This window comes from Gavia stellata, chromosome 18 (genome assembly GCF_030936135.1).
Source record: "Gavia stellata isolate bGavSte3 chromosome 18, bGavSte3.hap2, whole genome shotgun sequence".
NCBI classification, from domain to species: Eukaryota; Metazoa; Chordata; class Aves; order Gaviiformes; family Gaviidae; genus Gavia; species Gavia stellata.
Genome location: NC_082611.1, coordinates 2,308,147 through 2,323,698, shown reverse-complemented (window position 1 = coordinate 2,323,698; position 15,552 = coordinate 2,308,147). Strand labels below are relative to the sequence as shown.

Genomic DNA, 15,552 nt, shown 5'->3' with positions numbered 1-15,552 from the left:
TGGGCCACCATGAACGGGTGGGAAGGAGGAGCTCTTGGAGCAGGATTTGGGCAGTTTTTTCCTTTGCTTTTCTTTTTTTTTAAGTGCAAAGCTGCTGTCATCACCATTACCTAAAGTTTTTTTAATTGGTTGTTTAATGAAGAGTGGGGTGTTGGGGTTTTTTTGTGTGTGTGGTTTTTTTCTCTCCTTGCTTTTTTTGTAGTTTTGCTTTTGCATCATTAATGTTACCTTTAACCAGCTAACAACTCTTTGTGGGCTTTTCTCCCTCCCTGTAAGTACGTAAGTCACGCATTATTCTTTTTTAATGATGTTGGTGCACTTCTCCCCTTGTGCTGACCCTGCCCCTTCACCCGCCGTATGGTTACTTTCCAACTGCTCGCTTTTTGCATTGAATTTTTTTTTTTTTTTTTTTTCCCTTTTTTAACTGACCCCTCCCCAAGTGCACCCCTGCTGCTCCCTGCCCCCCCAGCACCAGGGAAGCCGGCGGAAACAAGGAATCCATGAAGCCATGGCTGGCTTTGGCAGGGATGCAGGCAGGGAGGCAGGCAGGGATGCAGGCAGGGATGCAGGCAGGGATGCAGGCAGGAGCCAGGACCTCCCTGGGGTGCCGCTGTGTCCCACCACACATTACCCCCCCCACCTCCTTGGGGCCCTTCTGTCCCTTCGGGCTGTGGGGGAGACTGGGGTAACCCCGTTTCGGCAGCTCGGCCGTTGGGTACCAGGACGTTGCCTCCATCCCGGGCGCTCATGTTCAGCCAAATCCCCCGGGAGCAGCGCGGGGGGAGGACGCTCCCATTATCCGGCTCCTGCCGTGTGGGAGGCAGCTGGACCAGCCGTGCATTAATAGATTACACAGAGGATTTGGGCTCGCCGACAGCGAGGGGAGCGCTCGCGGGAGGCAGCGCAGGCAAGGCCAGGGCGGCTTGGCGAGCCGGGGGGACCGACGCAGCCCCCCGCTTCCCGCTAACACCTCTTCCAGCCGAGGTAGGTGGAAGGCTCAGCCATGGCGCTGGGATGCTACTGGGGTGGCTGGAAAGGGGATGCTGGTCCCAGTCTGCCTCTGGGAGAGCTGCCGGCGGGGCCCCGGAGCCCCGGGGAGGCCGGACCGTGGGTGCAGGGGGATGCTGGGCTCTGGGTGCTCACCCGTCTCCCGTGCCTGGCTGTTTTTCCAGGGGATGCTCTGCGGAGAAGCCGGCTGGGGCAAACCACGCAGCTGCCGAGCCGTGCCGGTGCATGGCTGGATTTGAGCCGTGCCGGTGCGTGGCTGCATTTCGTGCTCCAGCGTGCAGCACCTCCAGCCCCTGCCTGCCCCTGCGCCACGGGCTGCAGCCTGGGGTGCGGGACGGGGAAGTGTGGGTGTCCCTGGGGTTCAACCACCCCGGGTGCAAAGCAACGCCGCTGGGTGCTGCCCCGTGCCTCTGCGTGCTGGAGGGTCTGGGGTCACGGCAGGCCACGGGCAAGGGACGGTCCTCTTGTGCCACCGATTCTTGGGGTGGCACGGGGAGATGGGTGCTCGTAGGTCTCATGTGACCATGGTCACAACTTGTGCCCCATCACCTGCTGTGCCTCAGTTTCCCCATCACACATGTCCCCTCCGTTAGCCAGCACCCAAGGCCACTGCTGCATGGGCAGGGAGGCGAGGGGGTACGTGGTGGTTTGTCTTGCTCCCCAAATCAGCAGTGATCGGCCACGGGAGACGTTTCCAGGGCTGTGTACACAGTCATGTGGACACCCAAAATCCCTCCTGGCCCTGCTCGGGGCCGCGGCCAGGCAGGAGAAGGACTGACTGCCCTCCCCCCCCGCCCCATTGCTGCTCCCCAAATAGCCTCCGGTTGCCGTTTGCCGCTCTCCACCCCAAGCAATACCACAGCCAAATTGCAGTCAAATCTGGCCGGGTCCTTGGGTTTTGCATGTGCCCGCGGGCACGGCGTGGCTACAAGAGGGTAGCCCTGGGCACCCGCCCCGTGCCGGGCTGGCCTCGCACCCCACAGGTCAGCACAGCCTCTGCCTTTTGAAAACAACCCCGAAAGCTCCCGGCGCCACGGGCTGCTCCGCCGCGGGGTGGGAAATGTCCCCCCTGGAGCATGGTGACACGCTGTCCCCATCCTGGGGGACCCCCTCTTTGGGAGGGGGGGTGCAGAGCTGTTGGGGGTGCTGGGGCAGGATGCGGCCATGGGGTACAGCACCAAAGTCCTCATTTTCAGCCCCGCAGAGCTCCCGGCTGCCGCCATGGACGAGTGGGACCTCCCGCAGTGGAAGAAGGAGGTGGAAAGCCTGAAGTACCAGCTGGCCTACAAGCGGGAGATGTCCTCCAAGACAATACCCGAGTGAGTGGGTGCCCACCCTCCCCGTGCCCCCCAGCCCAGCCCAGCAGCGGGACATGGCTTTGCACAGCCAGGAGCAGAGTCCACCTCTTCTCCACCACCCCGCCAGCACCATCATCCCTGTCCAAATCACCTGGGGGGTCCCAAAACAAGGCGAGTTTAGAGGTTTTTTAGTCCCCTTACCATTCTTCAAGCCCTCCAAGCCCCAGCAGCCAAAAGCACGCCAGCTCCGGCGCCGATGCTCCCATGCTCCGTTCTGCAAAGCCCCCCCCGTGCCCGCTCCTTCCCAGCTGCCCGCGCTCCGGTGGTGGCCGGGACGTGGCAGCAGCCGTGGGACCCCCTGAGACCCAGGTGTCCCCCCGCAGCCCCCCCAGCACTCCGGGCTCAGCTGGGTGAGTGCCCAGACCCCCTCCCGCAGAGCTCAAAAGACTTAAACCTGGAAAACAGTCACGGACGGGTATTTCCCCCCTCCCTGGTTTGCACCTCACCACTCGCGGTGAAGGGTTTTGGGACATCCCACCAGTTAGCCCAGTCCGTGGCCCCATCGCTCACCGGCCTCTTAGAAGCGGAGGACAGAAAAAGAGCAACTTTTGCAGATAAGTTTTAAAATGCGACGCAAGGGCCGTCCCCATGCCAGCAGCACACGGGCAGCCGCAGATGTGGGGGACAAAAGGCTTTTCTTATTGTGCTTGGCCCCCCCACCCGAAAACCAGCCGGCTGCACGGGGACTGATGCGCTGGTCCAGCTCACGTACGCTGCCACCAGAGCGGGGTGCACCCCGACGCCTCTGCCTGCCAGAGCAGGGTGCACCCCTCATCGCTTCTCCCCCCTCCCCGAGCGGGATCCTCCCCAAACGCTGCAGTCCCCCCCAGCTCCCCTCCTTTTGCCGCCGCACAGCCCCTGCCCTGCGTCCAGCATCCCTCGCAGAGGCTGAATATGGCAACGCAAACCCGCTCCGGGCAGGGGCTGCGCCCATCCCTCCGCTCCCCTCTCCGCAGGTTTGTGAAGTGGATCGAGGACGGCATTCCAGAAGATCCCTTCTTGAACCCGGAGCTGATGAAAAACAACCCCTGGGTGGAGAAAGGCAAATGCAGCATCCTCTGAGGGGTCGGCCCCCCTCCCGCGCCGGCTCCCGCGGCCCCTCGCTGCCCCACGCTGAATGTACACTTTTTTATTAGCTAGCTTCCCAATACGACTACCTGAACAAAAACCCTACCCTCAGCTTGTCTTATTATTTGTAGTAGTAGAAGCGTTGCTTTTTTATACGGGGGGGACACGGGGAAAACGCAGGGGGTGGGCAGCGCGGGGGGACAGGAGCAGCCAGGGTTTCTGCTGGGGTTTCTGCAGTTGCCGGTCGCAGACCTCCACTCACCTCTGCCACCGTTGTCGTCAAGCTGGCAGCTGTTTGAACTTGTAAAAGAAGAAAACTTTTATAAAACATTTTCAGTGATTTTAAATATTCTTTTGTATATTGTAGGATACAATTTTGCAGCAAAACAGGCCAAATATGACAACTAAGGGTTTATAAATGAAATAAACAGAGCAATACTTCAGGATTTTTTTTTTATATATATATATTTTATTTTTTTTAAACAAAACAAGTGGGTACTAAAAAAAAAAACACCGAACCAGGATCACACACACACCCCCCATCCACGGGTTAGAAAGTCAAGTCAGCTTATCCCATCAGTTCCACCTATCTCATTTCCAGGGCTTCATCCCTGCCCTGCTAGAGCAGGTCCCTGATGTAGATATTCCTCCTGACGGCGTTGGAAACCCCTTCGTTAAACCGGAACCAGACGTCGCTCTTCCCCACGGCCTTTCCCATCTGGCTCTCGATCGACTCTTCCTCGGAGGCCTGGGGGGCTGCGGGGCCAAGATCGATGTCAAAAACTTGCAGAAACTCTTAACTTTAAAGTTAGAACCTGCGCCGGGGCTGCACGGGGAGGGCGGGGGCCGGGGCGCTGCCGCTGGGCACGGGGAGGGTTTGAATGGGCAGAGCCGATGCTCCCATGTCCCGGATCCTGCAAACACTTGATGCACCCACAACAGTGCTCCCCAGCGCAGGGTATTTGCTGGCCCTTTGGACGCTGCCAGAATCCCCCGCCCTGCCCGCAGGCACCCCCTTGCCTGCTGCGTCGGGGGCAGCTCGCTCAATCTCCCCTCCGCACCCCGCTGATGTCCCCTGGAGCACAGCGCTTAGGGACAGAGCCCCCGTTTGGGGACCTGTGTGGGGTCCAGGCACTGCGAATGCTGGGACCCCCCAGCAGCACCCACGGCCACCCCATCCCTCTGCCACCTACCTGGGGCCGTGGCCGCCCGCTGCTGCCGAAGCGGCCGCCCAAAGAAGTCTGTCTCAGGCTGCGAAAAGCAAAAAGCAGAAGGTGAGTGCGGCTCCGTCAGCGCCTGCATTTACAGCTCCCATTTGGAGAGAACCAAAAACAAGCTGAGTTTCCCGCTGTGCAAGGTTAGACCCCAGGGACACCACACAGCTCTGCCCCATTTTAAGCTAAGTCAGCCCTAAACAGCGTCTACGGCAGCTCAGAGGAGCCCCTCGCCGGGGCTCTTGCGCACGACCGTCACCCCACGCTCAGGGCAGCACCAGCCCCTTCCCCCTCCAAGCAGCCGGCGCGGGAGGAAGCCGCCGAGCAGGAGCTGGATGCAAATCCAGCAGAAAGGGTCAGTAGCCTCGGTAAAATGCAAACTGCATTCAAAATCGGGTGGGAAAGACAAACTTTAAGGTTCATGGTGCTAAAGCGGGGTTTTCTGGACGGCCAAGGTCTCGAAGCTGAGCCTGTGGAGAGGGGTGGTGGCAGGGGACCACCTCTTGCTCCTCTTGGCTGCTGTCGGGATGCCCGGGGTGCGACCAGCCCGGCTCACCCGCTGACGTCCCCACAGCCCCCCGAGCTGTGTGTGTACCTCCCCGGAGCAGCTCTCCCCCCAACCCTGCAGCTTCCACTGAGCCAAAATTCAGCTATTTTAACCCGTTCGCATCTCTTTCCTTCCCCACCCCTGAAAGCTTTGTGGAACACGGCTGTAATTGTCACCCAGATCTAATTCATCCCCATGCTGTAAACCCAGCGATGCAATTACGGGACGCGTGGTGCTGAACTATTCTATTAAAAGAAACTGTACTAAAAATAAATAAATGCCAATGGAGACAGGCAGTCTCTAGCAGCCAAGGTACACGCTGGTAGGAAATTAGGTAGCAACTGCAGCCCCCTCACCTTGTCCTCCACCACCGCCCTCCGGACGATGTGCTCCAGGCGCTGCTGGTGGTTGGGGGGCACCGCTGGCCCCGTGTCCGATCGCTCCCCGGCCTCGCCGAGGCCATTCCCGGGCTCCTGTGGGGAGGAGAGCTCTGAGCAAGGGTCCCCCGGGGCCGACCAAGCTCAAGGTTTGGGCATCCCCCCCGCAAGGTGATGCACAGCCTGAGGGCAGGACGGTGCCAGACACCGCACACCCCCTCTATTTGCTGCCAGGTTTGGTTACAATATCCAAACAACTTGGCAAGGATCGTTTCACCATCTTCTGTCTCGCAGCAGCACGCGGGATTAGCCCCGGCAGCACTTTGGGCACGCGCGCGTTTGCAGCCCCGTTCCTTATGATTTTACAGTCGGCACCATGTAAACAAGGAACCTTCGGAGATGTTTTTGCAGCATCTCTTTGCCCCACGCATCCCCCGAGAAAGCCCTTCTGCTGCAAGAAGGGGCTCTCAGGGATTAATTATCCTTGCGGCACCAGGGCAGGGCAGGCACCAGCTACACCCGAGGCGTTTCTCAGCCTCCCCGTTTGCCTGTTTCCACCTTCTCCTTCCCGCTGCTCTGCGGAGGGTTTTGGCGGTGGGCAGAGTAACTCTGCTCCTCCCGGGGGCTTTGGGACCTTTGGGAGGATCGAAGTGAGGCAGCAAGGGAACGTGCAGGCAGGAGAGAGCAGGTCAGCTCCCCCACAGACACGTACAAATTGCAGCCGAATGAACTAAAATTCCCATCTCGTCACAGCCCTCGTTAGAGAGTTGAAGGGTTTAAAGCTTCAACTCACAGCAAGCGTTTCTTTCCAAAATTCCTGCAAAAAGATGAGCCCTTCGGGTTTGTTACCCCAGCACAGATGTGCTGCCCGAAGGCAGATGTACAGGCAGACGGCTGCGACTGCCGGGGGGTTAATCCTGGATTTCCATTTGCAGAGGGAAAGCCACCGGCTGCTTTGGAAAGACCAGGTCGCCGCACCAGCCCTAAGGACTTTATCCCCATCGACGGACCCACTGCCCCCCTGAAAGCACGGGATGCCACGAGCCCTCCCTACCTCAGCCAGGTTTCGCGCCTGCAGCAAAGCCTCCGTCCTCCTCATCTTCTCCAGCTCGATCTCCCTGGCGATGAGCTGCTTGGCCTGGTAGGTCAGCTGCCTGCGAGCCGGCAGGTCCGGGAACCGGCAGACGTCCTCCACGTTCCTGCACGGCAGAGCGGGAGAAGCAGAGAAAATAAATCAATACTGGAAATGAAAAAGCATTACGCAAACTGCAGCCTGACACAGGGAGACACACCACCTCCCCAGCCCTGTCCCCCCCAGCCTCTCGGTATGATCCTGGCCACCGTGCCTCAGTTTCCCCATCACTGCCCGCTCCGAGTCTGCGTGTCCGACGGCAGTGCGAGGTGATGCCCAGCGAGCGGTGCCGGCCGTGCGGAGCCAGGTTGCTGCAGGGCATCTCAGCTGAATGGGAACTCAGGAGGGATTATGTGCTTTTTAATCTTGGTTTTAATGCAAGAAGAGGAAATTGCAGGCGGGTCTGTGCCGAACAGATTGTCCTGAAAAAGCCACAGTCACATCACAGCTCGGGCACGAGCGGCACCACGACCCTTCGCATAAACCCCGAGGTGCCTGCGCGGAGCCGTTTAATTGAGATACGGCCATGAACAGTAATTTTGGTTAATCAGAGCAGTTTTATTCTTAATGGGTTGGCACACCAGATCTGGAGTCAGGCCTGTTTCAGCGCAGCGAAAGCCCAGGCGCAGCCCCAGCACCGAGGAGCCAGCTGGGCCGGTTCCTCTGCCAGCTGTAAATATTTCATGCTTCATTCACATGCAATATTATTCCCCTTAAAATAAAGGGAACAAAGTCGTCTGTCAGATGGCTTTGCAGCCATTTAGAAATTAGCCATCAAATCTACAATTTAAAGAGTTTCAAAGAGAAAACACAGGTTTCGTTGTTGACAACGACTCAGTGTGCCAGAGAGATGCTGGGACGTGACTCGCAGGTGCCACCGGGACGTGATACCCCCGCGGGCCCCGTCATTGCTGTGCGCAGCCTGGAAACCGGCTCGGACCTCGCAAAAAAAGCAAAGCGAAGCGAAGCAATGCGCCTGCTTGCGCCACGTGGCTCCCAGCGTCCCACGGCTTCCCCACGGCCGCATTTGGGTGGCACAGCACGGGGAGGGCAAGAGAGGACGGCTCCACAGCCCCTGCAGCTCCCGTAGACACAAAAAAAAAAAAAAAAAAAGGGCTTCACTGTAATTAGATACAGCTGCTTGATTTAATAGAGGCTAATTTTTGTAATTAACTTTGCACCAGGAAGACATTAGCATTGCTCCTAGCTGTGGTCGGGTCTGTATTACTTCACCGAAGCCTCGGGAGCGTTTACGGCTCCGTATATACTTAAAGCACAACGAGACTCAAGTCTAGCAACGGTCGGCTATTAATATACAAATTAACCGTGGCTACAGTGACCTGCGTGCAGCGTGCCCAGGCGGACCTGCTCTCCCCCGCTGCCGCGAGCCCCCGGCAGCTTCGGTCCCTCCTCTGTTGGCTCTGCTCACAGCCAAAGGCAGCTGCTTCCTTTTCTTTAATCCCATTAAAGCAATCCCAGCCTTGCTTTGGGCTCCTGGGCTCCTCCTTTAAAAACAACAACGAGGCAAAAAAGCAGCTAATCCCCACAGAGCCATCGGAGGAAGTGAGATCCCTGCAACCATCCTGGCACGGGCAGCTCTGCCAACCCAGCTGCCATCGCCGGCAAAACCTCTGGCTGCAAGAAACCACCTCAACACCACAATGCCTTCGGGCTCAAACTGCTTCCTGAACTCTCCGCTGTTATTTTTGACCCCTGTGCCTTCTCCCCACCCTCGGGACTTACGGGTCAAGCTTGTAGACGTACTGGCCCTCGGGCAAGCGCTCCTGATGGTAGGTGAGGTTGTAGGCCAGCATGGTGCTGGTGAGGTCTGCCAGCTGCTGCTTCTCCTTCAGGCTGTAGAGCTGCGTGTTCACCTGGGGAGGAGAGCGGAGCCCAGCAAGGGGAGAGCATCACTAATCCATAATAACTTCTAAACGTAAAAATAACCTGGAGCACGGGGTTTGCCTCTATACGAGAAAGGACAGTTAATACCCGCGAGGTTCAGCCCAAGTTTAGCTTCCCACGAGGGATGCACGTTCTTCACAGAGCAGGGACAGTCCCCTCTGATGGCCCGAAGGGTAAATGCACCCAACGTAACCACGCAGGCAGGTGAATCTGCTGCTGAAAGGAGACGGCAACAGCCCCCCAAACCCCTCAGGGGCTCAGCCCAAGCGCACCGCTGGGTGCAGGGGTCCGGGAGGTGCAGGACACCCCGCCGTGCACCCAGCAGTCACGCTGCATCCCCTGTTTCTGCATCAGCTGCAATGTCAAACCAACCCCGAATTTGGGACAGAGGTCTGGGATAGCTCAGCCTGGGGGATGCAGCACAGGGGACGTATCCCAGCCCTCACGGCGGGGTTTGCAGAGGGGACACATCACCCAAGCAGGACTCACAAGTGAGAGGGGGCCGGTGCGCACTCACCGGTCGGAGTTTCGGGGCGATGATGTCCAGCAGCAGACAGAGCACCTCCAAGACGAGAGACTGCTGCCCCGCACGGCTGCGAGCGCTGGGCGTTATCCCCGACACCATGGACACGACGAGGTTCTGCATGTGGTTCAGTTTGGCCAGGGCCTGGGTGGAGATGGCAGGGACAGCTCAGCCACGGCTGCAACTGCAGACGTCCCCACGGGTGACAGAGCTGGAGCCACGCTGCCGCCGTGCCCTCCCCGGCACTTGCCTCGTGCTGGCTGCTGGGATAAGCGAGCCGAGGGATGCTGGTGGCCGCGAAGAGCAGGTGGAAAGCCACGGGCAGGAAGGGCAGGTATCGCATCAGCTGGAAACTCTGCCCGTGTAGGACAGCCCGGCTCAGCAGGTCGGAGAAGCCCAGCCACTCCAGGGCCAAGCACACCGAGCTGAAACTGGAGTCCCGCAGCTTCATGTTCAGGAAATTGTCGTACAGACCCTGGAATTGGATGCAGGATTAGAGACGGCTCAAGGCTGGGCAGACAGTGCCATCAGAGCACGCCACTGGGATTTTGAGCATCCCACGGAGCTCAGCTTCAGCACAACACAGCAGAGGAAGGCGCCTGCCTCTCCCCACCACGGCTGCTCTACCTGGGCCAGCTTCTCCTGCTCCCCCGAGGAGACGGCGAGGTGCAGGATGTGGTGGAAACGGTGGGAGGACGCGTTGGAGCTAGCCGTCCCCCCGAGGTGCGACAGGTCCTCATCACCGACCAGGAGCTGAGCTGGCAAAGCGGGGTCCATTCCTATCCTGTGCCTGGGGGGAGCCCAAAGGGAAAAGCTGAGGGTGCCCCGGCGCTTAACGGACCAGCAAGGAGTATTTGGACCCTTGCAAGCTGGACTGAAGGCAACACCGATGCCAAATTATGGGGCACTAAAGAGAGTGGCCAAAGAGCGTGTGGACACATAAATCTGCTGAAACAAAGCCGGGACTGCTGCAGGGCAGACCAGCTCTCCAGGACCTTCCAGGCTTCTCCACCGCAGGTCTTGCAAGCAGGTCAGGGGATATACCATGAAGCAGCGTGCCCCAAGCAGAGAGCACACCTAATAAATGCCCCCCCCCCTCCTCTCTTTACCTTTGGACCCTTGGGAGCTGAAAGATCTCTTGCCAAATGGAGAAGAGCCCCTTGTTTTGGTCCTTCAAGCCAATCTTCATTGTCTGCACCATCTGCACGCTCAGCTCCTTCTGGCCTCGGCCGTGCAGGAACTGCAACACAAGCGAGGGGCTGGGGGGGGACGAGCACCGCGGGGAGGGGGGGGATGCCCGCAGCAGCTAGCTGGTGCTGGGGAAAGCTGGAGACAGAGGCACCTGGCTCCTCCTTGCTTTGTAGGGGAATCAAGGTTCAAAATAACCTAGGGGACAGGCGGATATTTTAGGGATCTGCCTGGGACAGTGTTTTTTCCCTCCATCCCCATCTGAGCCCAGATCAAGTCAAAAGCCGCAGCAAGTCCACATCCCGCAGAGACCTCTCGGCAACACCCGTACCTGCAGGGTGTTTATGCAGGAGCGGATGTCGTTCTCCGTCTTCTCGCAAAGCGCCAGCAGCGCGCCCGTGTCCGCCCGCATGCCCTGCCGCAGGGCGATCTGCAGGAGAGGGGGGTCAGCAGGGAGGGCCCGCCAGCCGGGAGGGCGAGAGGAGCCCTTGGCCGCGCCGCACCTCGCAGAGCCGCTGGGCGAGCCGGGACGGCGCCGTCCGAGGGAAGCTTAGCAGGAACGATTGCTGCCGCAGCGGCCGCAGGGCAGGGACATACCTGGCAAAGGGAAGCACAGGGGTCTCTGAGCAACGCTAGCAGAAGAAATCCAGCAATTAATGCTCCGCTCAAAGACAGATGGGTTATTTAGCAGCTACCTGCACATTGCTGCATGCTTGGGCATGCATAAATGCGACCATACGCTCACGCCTAGCTACAAGTCACCCCAGTAGGTACAAAACCTGGGGGTTTCAGGAAAGCTGAGCATGTTGTAGTTTTAGTTTTTGTAAGGTACTTCTGAGCTAGAGGTTTGACAGCAGATAACTTGGCACCAGAAGGGTTTAGCTGGAGGCAACAGCCTTCCTCCCAGCAGTCGCCTCCTCGCTCAGGAAAGGGGTCTCAGCTCTCCATCCCTCCCCGGACATGCAAGCGATACTAACTGGTCGTTGCAGATGCAGATGATGGGCCTGAGCAGCAGTTCACCCTCGCGCCGTCTCCTCCGGCCCGTGCCGGCCGCCGCCTCACCCTCCCCATCCTTACGGTGGATGATGTTTAGCAGCACGTTGATAGATGCCTTGGGAAAAAAAAAAAAAAAAAAAAATCACGGACAGAAAGGATAATTCTCGCTGTTCAGAGGCAGGAAACCGTTCCTAAAATGGATGAGCTGCTAAGAGGGCAATAATTAAGTGGTTAATGCAAAAGGTGGCCAGATCCAGGCTGGGCTTACCGCCGGCGCGCCGTCTATCTCATCAATGATCAGGCAGTTGGGCTTCTCGTTGGCGCCCAGCACAGACTTCATCTGGGTGGCAGCTTCGATGCGGGTTTTGAAAACCTCGGGGCTGCGGTCGTCGCTGCAAGACAAGCCGGTGCCAGGCTGCTGCGGCACGGCACCACCTCCGGCACCGCACCACCTCCGCCAGCTTCTGGGGCAGGGCAGGGCTGGGCAGCCGGCGTAGACTCACCTGGCGTTCATCTCGACGGCGTTGTACCCCGCGTGCTTCGCGATGACGTGGGCCAGCGTGGTCTTTCCCAAGCCGGGCGGGCCACAGAGCAGGGCTACCTGCGGCAGAGAGGTAACGTCAGCCCGGCAGGCAGCGAGGCAGGGCTTCCTCCAGCACCAACCAAGGCTGCCAGGCAAGGGGACGAGGCTCTACAGCCTGCAAACCAGTCTTGGGAGCTGCTGCACTGGTTTGTAGACACGCAGGGAGAGGGGAAAGCCACCGGAGGATGGAGAATATAACAGAAACCCTCAGAGGTGACAGCGTCATCCTGGCAGCATGTCTCATGCATACGTTCAAGTTTGCAGGGCAACAGATAGAAAAGGTTGAACAAAATCCCTTCCAGAATTACAATCCCGAGAAGCAATGCTGTTAGTATCTATTTTTGTTTCCCCTTTTTTATATCCTCTCGCAGAACAGGTTGAAGCTGGTAAGCTGGCCTGGGTATGTTGTTATCTCTGCTCCCTTTAGCATTTGAGCCTCGTTGCTCTTTTCTGGATGCAGAAACTCTTGCTCAAAGGCATGTCATATCTGCTCCAAACAAATAGAGTCAAGACCAACCTCTGCTAAAAAGGGTACATCTTTCCTTAACTGGCCCATTTAACTTGGCTGGAGGAAGTGTGTTCCCCTCCCCTTGTTATCACATTGCTCAAGCCGAAACAGAAGAAGAAATGAGAAAGCCCCACATTCGCTAAGAAGAAACAAGGAATCCAATTTCTCCTAGATCTGTACTGGAAGAGAAGAGAAGAGAAAGGGAAGACCCTGCTCCTCACCACGGTGGCAGGATGAAGGGAATAGGAGAGGAGACCCACCGCAGCAGCGTCCTGTCCTGCTCACCTTGTATTTGGGTCTCTTGTACTGGTCCAGCTCAGCCTCCAGAATCTCCTCTGTGAGCTGGACCTTCGTTTTCCATTTATTCTGCTGCTCCCTGGGCTGGTTGAATGGAGGATGAGCTTCAGTGCTGGGCTTGGCCTTCTTCACAGCCTTCTCCTTCCCAAACACCACCGTGTCCCAGAGCTTGAGCCACTTCAGGAGGCAGCGGTTTGTGTACTGCATGTTGGGCAAGAAAGCAAGCAAACCCCATCAAACCTCGGAAGGATCCGGCTGAGGACAGAGGAAGGCCTCTCCTTCATGGTTTAAAAACCGGCGTGGCGTGCAGAGGAAGGAGCCGAGCCCGGGGAGGCAGCGCAGAGCGTGTCTGCCCAGACAGACCTTGAGCGTGCGGCACATCACCCCCCTGCCACGGGAGAGGCTGCCCAGGTTTCCACCCAGCATCTCTATGGGACAGCCTGGGAACGTCGCTTCCCTTCCCAGCTTGGCCACCATCCCACAGGGCAACCGAGGACAAGTCACATCGGCCCCATACCTGCTGTCCCTCGTCTGTCTCAGCTCAACCCAGCACTTCTCAGCCTCTTCCATAATTCTAATATTCCAGAAAAATCAAAATAGCCAACAATTCCTGGCTAAAGTCCACCCAATCTTTTTTGTCTTATTTTGGTCATCCTTCGTAGTCTCTTTTGCCAGAGAGTCCACAGCCTACAGCTGAAAAATCCCCACCCCGAGCGCTCCGCAGCACGGCTGCCCCGGGGCAGGACTAGCACGGACAGAGCCCCCCAGCCACTGCTTCCGAAAGCCCTGCAGTCAAAGGCAGCACCATAAAACCTTGATCCCACAGCATTAAGGAAGAGTTATAGCAGCGATAAACCCCACCCGAACCCCAAGCCCCCGCTTATCCTAGCACCTCACATCATCACTGAGCAGCTCCATGTAGCGCCGGGGAGTAAACTTGTCCACCCAGAGGCAATGCAGCGCAGATTCCTCCTCGTCTGCCGGCTCCGCTTCCCCGCTGGGCTCCAGGTTCTCGGTGCTGGTCTCGCTCTCGAGGCAACTGCAAGAAAGAATTAACTTGCCCCAAACCACCCAGGGAGTCAGGGCAGGGCTGGGAATTACACCCAGATTTCCCAAGCTGGGGATGCTGAGGGCAAAGAGGCTCCTCTGCTCACAGGTCCCCAAAACCTGGACCCCACCGGAGCATCTCGGGAGCCGCGTCCGATGGCGCGGCAGGGATAGGAGTGGGATTTTGTCCCAACGTCTCACCTGTTTATTATCTCCGTCAGCTGCTGCGACGCCTCCAGAACATGTCTTCGACGCTTGAGCACAAAGAGGGCGAGAAGGGGGTCAGAGACGCCCCGCTAACCCGCAGCTGGGGGGAGCGGGGATTCGGGAGCTCACGCTGCGGCTACCCAGGGGTGTCAGGGGAAGACGGGAAGGTCGGTATAAGATGTGATACCTCTTCATCCACTTGTTCCTTCAGGTAGGAGAAAGGCACCCCCAGCAAGTGGAGCGGCCTGCGCGCATTCCAGCCCAGGGAATCGGGGAGCTGCGAGGAGCAGAAGACACAAACCGACGTTTATACCGACGCTCAGCCACAAACACTTCATGCTTCATCAAAGATCCCCTCCTGAACTGAATGGAGATCACAAAGAAGCAAACCCGGCCTTCAGCTCCCTCCTTACCTCCGCCCCTGTCCTGGAGGGATCGTCCCTCACGACCATGAAGACCCTGGTGCCCTCGGTGGACGTGACGTTGATGTAGTCCTCCAGGATGGGTGGTCGCTTGAGGACCCGCTTCTTCTCGGAGGGCGGCGGAGACCTCACCTCCAGGCGGTCCGAGCTGGAGAACACCAGATTCCTTTAGCAGGGGCGAGGGAAAGGGCCCTCGAACCCCACCAAAGGTGGGGTTCGAGGGCCCTTTCCCTCGCCCCTGCTAAAAGTAGGGTGCAAGGTGGCCAACCTGGCAGTCTGGGGAGCAGAAGGTGCCTCTGGGCCACCATCCCAGAGGACATCAGGAGCCAACTCATCATCCTCACCAAAACTGAGCTTCTTAACAGCTTCCAGATGCAGCCGCTTTGGTTTCAGGGCTGTGGGAGACACCAGGGAGGGAGGAAGAAGAGGAGAAGCATCACTGAGTGAAGGGTGGCACCCGGCTGCTCCTCCTGCCCCCGGGGTGGGGGGGACAGGGGTCAGCAGCACCCGGGGACCCACCGGGGCTGCAGACCCGGCTTGGGGCAAACCTGCTGCGGGTGGTGGCGGGGAGGCGGGTGGGCCGCAGCCCCGGTCCCTCTTCCTGGGGTTGGTGCCCCCCGGGCCGCTGCCCTCGACGGGGTCCCCGGGGGGGTCAGGCTCCTCCGGCGGCTGTCTCCTGCTCCGGAACTGGGAGATTCTGGGGCCAGCGGGTGGGGATGGGTCATCTGCAAGAGGTGTTACACGACGGTGCCGGTCACCGGAGGGGACCCACGGCGGGGCGGGCACACGCGGCTCCGCGGCCGGCCGCGCCAAGCCCGGTCCCTCCCGCCCGCTCCCTCCCCTGCGCCGCCACACGGCGCCCCAGCAGCCCACCTCCCAGCTCGGCCAGCACCTCCAGCTCGTCCGCGAAGCGCCGGTAGAAGCCCTCCTCGGGGCCCTCCTCGGGACCCGCCATGGGCCGCGCCGGCACCGCGCTCCGCGCCCGCCCGCCCCGCGCTTCCGGCCGCCGCGCCGCAGCGGAGACGTCGCTGATTGGACGCGACGCGCCGGCCGGAAGCGGCGGCGGCGCTGATTGGACGCGACGCGCGGCTGGACGCGGCGGCGGCGGCGTTGATTGGACGCGACGCGCGGCCCGGGCCCGGCGCCGCCGGTGGATACAATGTAGCCGCTCA

The 15,552-nt window shown here is 59.2% G+C and overlaps 2 protein-coding genes across 2 annotated transcripts; one reads left to right on the top strand and one right to left on the bottom strand.

The window, feature by feature from the left end:
* The first annotated feature begins 2,229 nt into the window (after window positions 1-2,229).
* GNG13 (G protein subunit gamma 13) lies at window positions 2,230-3,428 on the top strand. The gene is made up of 2 exons (XM_059826648.1): window positions 2,230-2,327; window positions 3,323-3,428. The coding sequence occupies exons 1-2, from the start codon at window positions 2,230-2,232 to the stop codon at window positions 3,426-3,428; spliced, it is 204 nt and encodes a 67-aa protein (XP_059682631.1).
* A 516-nt stretch (window positions 3,429-3,944) lies between these two features.
* Window positions 3,945-15,335, bottom strand: CHTF18 (chromosome transmission fidelity factor 18). Its single transcript, XM_059826578.1, has 22 exons — window positions 15,254-15,335; window positions 14,929-15,105; window positions 14,649-14,775; window positions 14,372-14,528; window positions 14,146-14,235; window positions 13,953-14,005; window positions 13,602-13,743; window positions 12,693-12,905; window positions 11,820-11,917; window positions 11,585-11,708; window positions 11,298-11,431; window positions 10,824-10,917; window positions 10,652-10,750; window positions 10,242-10,372; window positions 9,760-9,922; window positions 9,383-9,607; window positions 9,127-9,276; window positions 8,448-8,578; window positions 6,627-6,771; window positions 5,552-5,668; window positions 4,628-4,685; window positions 3,945-4,190 (listed from the first exon to the last, which is right to left on the bottom strand). The coding sequence occupies exons 1-22, from the start codon at window positions 15,333-15,335 to the stop codon at window positions 4,054-4,056; spliced, it is 2,847 nt and encodes a 948-aa protein (XP_059682561.1). The 3' UTR covers window positions 3,945-4,053.
* Between the last annotated feature and the right edge of the window lie 217 nt (window positions 15,336-15,552).

Excerpts from the sequence above, each read along its gene's own strand:
- CHTF18 (XM_059826578.1), bottom strand. The coding sequence starts at position 15,335 with ATGGCGGGTCCCGAGGAGGGCCCCGAGGAGGGCTTCTACCGGCGCTTC. Across the intron at positions 11,432-11,584 it reads AGATAGACGGCGCGCCGGCG|GCATCTATCAACGTGCTGCT; the intron begins GTAAGCCCAGCC and ends TTTTTTCCCAAG. Across the intron at positions 8,579-9,126 it reads TCGCCCCGAAACTCCGACCG|GTGAACACGCAGCTCTACAG; the intron begins GTGAGTGCGCAC and ends TCTCCTCCCCAG.
- GNG13 (XM_059826648.1), top strand. The coding sequence starts at position 2,230 with ATGGACGAGTGGGACCTCCCGCAGTGGAAGAAGGAGGTGGAAAGCCTG. Across the intron at positions 2,328-3,322 it reads TCCTCCAAGACAATACCCGA|GTTTGTGAAGTGGATCGAGG; the intron begins GTGAGTGGGTGC and ends CCCTCTCCGCAG.